The sequence below is a fragment of the Rhinopithecus bieti genome, unplaced genomic scaffold (assembly GCF_001698545.2).
Source record: "Rhinopithecus bieti isolate Rb0 unplaced genomic scaffold, ASM169854v2 scaffold_9899, whole genome shotgun sequence".
In the NCBI taxonomy this organism is placed as follows: domain Eukaryota; kingdom Metazoa; phylum Chordata; class Mammalia; order Primates; family Cercopithecidae; genus Rhinopithecus; species Rhinopithecus bieti.
The window spans coordinates 6,058,474-6,065,933 of NW_016806979.1; the positions used below are offsets into that span (position 1 = coordinate 6,058,474).

The 7,460-nt window shown below is 56.2% G+C and overlaps 2 protein-coding genes across 2 annotated transcripts in view; one reads left to right on the plus strand and one right to left on the minus strand.

Annotated features, from left to right (window-relative positions):
- Positions 1–2,739, plus strand: part of RAB3A (RAB3A, member RAS oncogene family) — a 7,649-nt gene extending 4,910 nt beyond the window's left edge. The window contains exons 3-4 of the mRNA XM_017879461.1: positions 642–849; positions 1,878–2,739. Coding sequence (XP_017734950.1) covers positions 642–849; positions 1,878–2,068 — 399 coding nt within the window. The 3' untranslated portion in view covers positions 2,069–2,739. The remainder of the gene's footprint in view (positions 1–641; positions 850–1,877) is intronic.
- Positions 2,740–2,780: 41 nt separating this feature from the next.
- On the minus strand, positions 2,781–6,695 carry MPV17L2 (MPV17 mitochondrial inner membrane protein like 2). Its single transcript, XM_017879460.1, has 5 exons — positions 5,767–6,695; positions 5,218–5,388; positions 4,393–4,469; positions 4,160–4,288; positions 2,781–3,529 (listed from the first exon to the last, which is right to left on the minus strand). Exons 1-5 carry the CDS (start codon positions 5,951–5,953, stop codon positions 3,473–3,475), a joined length of 621 nt encoding a protein of 206 aa, XP_017734949.1. The 5' UTR covers positions 5,954–6,695; the 3' UTR covers positions 2,781–3,472.
- Positions 6,696–7,460: the final 765 nt, after the last annotated feature.

Genomic DNA, 7,460 nt, shown 5'->3' on the forward strand with positions numbered 1-7,460 from the left:
AAAAAAAAAAAAAAAAAAAAAGGAGAGTTGGCATAGGTTAGAGGTTGCAAACATTTCAATTTTCTGCTCAGAAGTAATAACTGTTTTTTTTTTTCTAGAAATAATAACTTAAAAAAAAATTTCTGGGCTGGGCACAGTGGCTCACACCTGTAATCCCAGCACCTTGGGAGGCCGAGGTGGGTGGATCTTGAGCTCAGGAGTTCTAGACCATCCTGGCCAAGATAGTGAAACCCTGTCTCTACTAAAAGCACAAAAAATTACCCAAGGGTGGTGGCTCATGCCTGTAGTCCCAGCTATTTGGGAGACTGAGGCAGGAGAATCACTTGAACCTGGGAGGAAGAGGTTGCAGTGAGCTTAGATCGCGCCACTGCACTCCAGCCTGGGCAACAGAGCAAGACTCTATCTCAAAAAAAGAAAATTTCTGGGCTGGGTGGCTCATGCCTGTAATTCCAACACTTGAGAAGTCAAGGCAGACAGATACTCTAGCCTGGGCAACAGAGCCAGACTCTATCTAAAAAAAAACACAAAAGCAATAATGGGTCAATCAGGGGGTGGAGTGGGGTGAACGAGGGGCACACGGGGGGAAAGGATGGTGGGGAGGATGGAGGGCCAAGCTTCAGGGTCTTTCTCCCTCAGACAAGGACACGGGCTCCACACCAGCCCGTCAGGGTGGAGCTGGGATCCTCCAAGCAATAACCTGTCCCCCTCTCGCTGCATCCTATAGGTCCACCCAGATCAAGACCTACTCGTGGGACAATGCCCAGGTGCTGCTGGTAGGAAACAAGTGTGATATGGAGGATGAGCGGGTGGTGTCATCAGAACGTGGCCGGCAGCTAGCTGACCACCTTGGTGAGTGCCCAGCTGGGCCAGAGACCCACAAGGCCAGAAAAAGGACACTAAGAGAGGGGAGGGCTCACACCCAAGGTCTTACAGCTAAGCCAGGTAATTCACACTTTCTGCAAACTAGCCTTCATCCAGGAGCCATTTGTGTTGGAACCTGAGGGATGTGTAGGAGTTCACCATGCAGAAAGTTTAAGGATTTATTCTGACACTCATTGTCCAATGCTTTGTTGGGTGTTGCTGGGCTCGAGAGGCATCTAGGGAGGCCTCAAGTGATCCCTGAGGTGGAGGGAGGGGCCTGGATGAGAGGAGCCAGGCTTCCTGGAGTGGTGGGCAGTGGACTCTAGAACTTGGAAGAAGGGTCTTTCAGGCAGAGGAAGTAGCTTGGGCAAAGGCTTGTGGTGAGAAAGATCCTGTGTGTTTTGGTGATAATTTCACAAGACTGAAACATGAGGGTCAGCTGGAGGAAATGTAGCCGATCAGAGAGGGCCTCAACCATATGCTGAGAGGCTGGGACTCTTTGGAGGGCAATAGGGAGCCACAGAGGGTGTGTGAGCAGGGGGGAGGTCATGGCTGGATTTGAGTGTCAGAGGCTTCCAGGGCCAGTATATGGTGCTAGACGCTGCAGGGCATGTCTTGCCAGGTCCCTAAGGACAACGAGACACAGTTTTAGGAAGGAAGGGCAGGAGGCCAGGTGCGCTGGCTCACGCCTATAATCCCAGCACTTTGAGAGGTGGAGGTGGAGGATTACTTGAGCCCAGGAGGTCGAAACTGCAGTGAGCTATGATCACGCCACCGTACTCCATCCTGGGCAACAGAGCAAGGCCCTGTCTCAAAAAAAAAAAAAAAGAAAAAAGAAAAGCAGGAAATGCAGCGCTGACCCAGTTCAACGTTGCTTCTCTGTGGGATTTGTCAGTACCTTCAATAAGCTGCTCGGCACTGGGAATCTCCAGGTGTTTCCTTTCCTCAGAGAAGCATCTCTAGGAGTTGGCATAGGGCGTGGCCAGGGTCCTCATCTCTGCCTTCCCTGACCACAGGGTTCGAGTTCTTTGAGGCCAGCGCCAAGGACAACATCAACGTCAAGCAGACCTTTGAGCGCCTGGTGGACGTCATCTGCGAGAAGATGTCCGAGTCGTTGGACACGGCAGACCCTGCGGTCACAGGCGCCAAGCAGGGCCCACAGCTCAGTGACCAGCAGGTGCCACCTCACCAGGACTGTGCCTGCTGAGAGCCACCCCACCCTTTCCCCTCTTCCCCGTCTTCCCCACCTTCCCCCAACTACCCGGGCCTGACCTGGCCCCTACCAGCCATGGCCACAAGACCCCTGCTCCTGACTTAGCCCGTCACCCTTATTTATTATTGTAGCTATTTATTTATTTATCGAAGATGTCCCCCAGGGGCCCGGGCTCCCCTGCCCACCCCAAGCCCTGCCCGTCCTGTACATATAGCCCTTTTCCCACTCAGCCGTGGTGTCTCGTGGCCCCGTGAACTCACCGCTCACCCTCCTAAACCCCCTTGCCTTTTTTTTAAATTCACCCCCAACCACAGTTGTCAGTTGTGAAGAGGGGGCCAGATGACACCCTAGAGCAGGCTGATCGGGCAATGGGAGGTGGCCAGGCCTGCCAGCCCCTCGGCTCTGCCGCAGTGGGCCGAGGCCGCTGTTGGGGGTTTCCCCTGTGCGGACCATGGGGGTCAGAGTCTGGCCTGCCGGGCTCCTCTCCCCCAGTTTTCTCTTTTGGTGGGGGGGTGTGCTGTGGGTATTCACCACCCTGGGACCCCTCCTCCTACCCACCAGACCTGTTCTGACCTCATGAGTGTCAAACGTGCCCCCTAGTTCCTTAGGAGATGTCAACACTACACACACCCAATAAAGCAAATGGACCACGTGTGTTCCTGTGAGCACCGGGCCCTGCCCACCCTGGTTTTGATCATCCACAGCATTTTCTTTTGTTATTTTTATTTTTCAATATAAATAGAGACAGGCTCTTGCTGTGTTGCCCAGGCTGGTCTCGAACACCTGGCCTCAAGCAATCCTTCCACCTCAGCCTCACGAAGGGCTGAGATTACAGGTGTGAGCCACTGCGCCCAGCGAGCACTTTCAATTACATTACAGAGATAATTTAATGGCATTTCCACAGTTCACGACCAGGGAAGGAAACACAGAGGCTGCCCGGCCCTGCCTGAAACTTTTGGGAGCCGACTCCAGGCCTGAGCCTGCTCTGAGGGGATTGGCCACATCCCCGCCTTAGCCCCAGGACCTGAGGGAGCTCTGGATTGGTGGCTTGGCCCAGAGCCAGGTGGATGGCCGTGTTGAGGGGTTGGGGCTTGGGACTGGTTGGCAGGGTGAGCCCCGTGCTGAGTCCCAAGTGGGACATCTTGGTCACAGGTCGTATGAGGTTCCTGCTGAGAAGGGCTAGGGGATGATCATCCATCTTCATGGGTGTGTTCCAGTTGGGGAAACTGAGTCCCAGAAGTGAGCTTGGAAAGGGTGGCTCAGCCCAATGCCCGGGAGCTGGAGTGGCGCTGGGACGTGGCCCCAGACCCGAGCTCGCTGCAGGAGCCCATTCCCCTTCTGGTAGAGGGGGTGGTCTGCCAGGAGTCAGTCTTGCATCTGGTCCCGGAGGTGGACAGTTCAGTCTGCTCGGGTGTCCAGGGCCACACAGCCTGGGGGTGTCAGAGGAACTGGGCTCTGTCCACACAAGACAAGGCATCTGGTCAGAAGCCTGGCTCATCCCTCCTGGTCCCTCCTAACTGAGCCCTATCCTACCTGCCCTTGGGCCAGACATCAGCCCTGCTCAACAGACATGGCAGGGACCTGGCTGAGGTCGCATCAGACAGTACAGAAGGGCTGGGTCTTTTTTTTTTTGAGACAGAGGAGTCTTGCTCTGTCACCTAGGCTGGAGTGCAGTGGTATGATCTCGGCTCACTGCAGCCTCTGCCTCCTGGGTTCAAGGGATTCTCCTGCCTCAGCCTCTCAAGTAACTGGGATTACAGGTGGGTACCACTAATTTTTTGTATTTTTAGTAGAGAAGGGGTTTCACCAGATTGCCCAGGCTGCTCTCGAACTCCCAATCTCAGGCAATCCACCCGCTTGGGCCTCCCAAAGTGCTGGGATTACAGGCATGAGCCATGGTGCCCAGCCAGGGCTGGGTCTTAACGGCTAGTGAGGAGCTCTCTGCCAGCCCACTGTTGGGTAAGGGTTGTCTGGAGCACAGGAGACTCCCACCCTCCAGGGTGGCTGGCTACACTGCCACTTGGCGCTCACACGTGTAGCCCCCTGGGGAGTCCCCTGGGTGCCTGGTAAGCCCTCCACACTCACCCGGTACTTCAAGTACGACAGGTACGTGTCCCAGCCCAGCGTCAGGCCGTTGATGTAAGTGACTCGAAATTGGGGGGGCACGAAGAGGAAGTTCACGAGCTGTGCAGCAGGCCACACGCACCAGTCTGCCTGCGGGGAGAGGCGGGGCATGATGGGCGGGGCCGGAGCTGGGTGGGGGCGGAGCGTCCATGAAGGGGCGAGGCTGGACATGGGCAAGGGGAGGGTGCTCCCACCTTGTAGAATTCCCAGAACTTCTCCCGCAGCTCCTGGCAGCTCTCACCCACTGTCTGACCCTCCAGGCAGCCAAGGCCTGGGAAGGAAACCAAGAAATCAGAGTGTTAGAGGTCAGGAAGTACTGTTGAGATGACAAGATGGGCTGACGATGGAGGGTGCGGGGTTGGGTCCCTGAGAGCCCGCGCCCCCCACCCCGAGCAGAGGGACAGGGACTTTCAGATGGGATGGACAGAGAATTAGGGTAGCTGGTGTAGGGACAAAACAGAGCAAGTCAGTCCCAGTGAGCGACAGAGGTCATAAACATATAAACACGTGCCCCAAGAGACACACCCTGTAGTTGAGGCAGTTGTATTACTTTTCCGTCACAGACCAGGAAGCCGGCCTGGGAGGTGGAGAATGAGAGACTCCTCTATTAATACTGCTGTCTTTACCGAGCCTAGGGCTGGCACGGTTGCACCTCATGAAGGCCAGCCTCAATTTCTCTTCCTTCAGGTCTCAGAGTCTTTGCATTAGCTGTTCCCTCTGCCCTCTGGTTCCCTCTTCACGTCTCAACTGAGTGTCATCCCCTTCTTTGGGAAATGCTCTCAACCTCCCGCCCAGGACGGCCCCAGCAGATATTGTAGGAGGGACGAGGTCCCTCCTACACTCGCCAGCGTTCACATCGGCCGAGTCTGTCCCGTCCCCGCTGTGACCTGACTCCTAGTCCGGGACCACGCAAACAGGGGGCACATTGGAAATGCACCTCTGCATCCTTCTTAACACAAAGCTGGCTCCACCCCTCGCCACCTATGAGAGGCAAAGCCTAGGCTTAGGAGGTTCCTTACCCAAGAAGTACCAGACGCCCAGCAAGGGAGAGGCTACCAGCTGATCCACGAGGACCTTCTTGAGGACATTTGGGAAGCCTCGGAGGCCAGACGCAGGGAATAGACGGTCCAGCGACAGGTACCAGTAGTGCAGGAAGGGACCCATGCTGCAGCCCACCGCAAACATGCTCGCTATAAGAGTGTAAGTCAGGGGGCTGGGTTGGGCCGGCAAATTCTCCAGTCCACTCCCTCCCTCCCTGGCTAAGGCCTGGGTAAGTCCAATGCCATCCCGGAGCCTCAGCCTCACCGGGAAAACCGGAAGAGCCCACCCGTGCATTCTTCCACTACAAGCCCCACCAGCAGGCGCGGCTCCAGAGGCTCCTAGGTAGTGGGCAGAGACCCCCAGGGGTTGGGAGGTGATGAAGACCCAGGGCTGCGGCAGACAGACACCCGGGAAGAGGCGCGGTCCTGCGGGGGACTGAGGCCACGGGTCAGGGGTCACGGCCAGCAGTCGGGTATCGGGATCAAAGGTCGCCCGGGGTGAAGGGCTAAGTAGCGTGGCGTCCTCACCGGAGCGCCGCGGGTCGAAAACCTGGCCGGGCCGGGCACGGATCTCCCATGACTGGCGTATGCCATCACCGACCGCCATGAGCGCGCCGCAGCCCAGCGTGTTGGTGACGAGCAGCGCGCGGCCCTGGAATAGAAGCTGCCCCGCGGATAACAGGCGGCGCAGCCGGCGCCAGCCACCCCGCGCCATAGCCCTCAGGAGCCAAGGAATTCGCGCCCCGCTCTGCTACCGCCGCGCCGACCAGTCGCGAGTCACAGTCGATCCCAAATTGCCCGCCCCTCCGGCGTCCCGACCAATGCATAGGGAGCTTCAGTCCGCAGGTCCGCCCTGAGCCGCGCCGCGTCCACCAATCGCAGGCAGCCTCGGAGCGCCACATTGCCCGGCCCGAAGCGTATTGACGAATAAAAGGCAGGCGTTCTATCCCAAGGTCGATCTCCCAGTGACCGCCCGAGCTTCACAGACCAATCGGAAAAAAGAATTGCGTTACGTCCCGCATGCCGATTGGTAAAGCTGCACTCTTGTTGCCCCGCCCCCTTCTGTGCCAGCCTATGGGAAACCGTCGCAGCTACCGAACCGCCCAGTACGGCACTGGCCAATCGTAGACCGGTGTCACGCGGGCAAATCAGTGACCGTCGTCCCGCCTCCCGCTTTGAGGTGTGACAATCTTAGGAAGTTACAACCCCTTCTGGCCTGGTTGGTTGCCTTCCGTATTTCCAGATTTTCCTGGACTTAACCAGAAGGGATGTGATCTGTGACCACGACAGCTACCGAGGTGGACTCCAATCCTGTAAAACACGTTCATGGAACTTGGGGTGGGGTACAGTTCTGCTGCGGCTCAGCCCAGTTGGAGCCCGGTCCAGAAAATGACCTTGGGCCTGACCTTGACTGGTTCTCTTATCTCAGGTTTCGAATAATGATAGTAATTGAAGTGTTAGTCACTGTTCTCGGCATACGATTCGCGTTGACTCCTTCCAAGCGAATTTGTGCTCTTACAGAAACAATTGTATCCTAATTATACCCTTCCCGTAGGGAAAAATGATTTTTTTCTTTTCTTCTTTTTTTGAAATGGAGTCTCGCTCTGTCACCCAGGCTGGAGTGCAGTGGCGCGATCTCGGCTCACTGCAACCTCCGCCTCCCGGGTTCAAGCGATTCTCGTGTCTCAGCCTCCCAAGCAGCTGAGATTACAGGTGTCATGCGCGTCCGTGTGAAGAGACCACCAAACAGGCTTTGTGTGAGCAACATGCGTGTTTATTTCACCTGGGTGCAGGCGGGCTGAGTCTGAAAAGAGAGTCAGTGAAGGGAGATAAGGGTGGGGCTGTTTTATAGGATTTGGGTAGGTAAAGGAAAATTACAGTCAAAGGGGGGTTGTTCTCTGGTGGGCAGGAGTGGGGTCACAAGGTGCTCAGTGGGGAGCTTTTGAGCCAGGATGAGCCAGGAAAAGGAATTTCATAAGATAATAAAAGATAATATCAATCGCTTAAGGGCAAGGACTGGCCATTTTCACTTCTTTTGTGGTGAATGTTATCAAGTTAAGATGAGGGGCCCAAGGGCAATTTGCACTCTTTTTGATTCTTCAGTTACTTCAGGCGCATCCTGGGCATAGGACGTGGCAAGTGCACAGGGGATGTGATGGCTTGGCTTGGGCCCTCAGAGGCGCTGACAACAGGCCCACGGGCCCACCATGACCAGCTAAGTT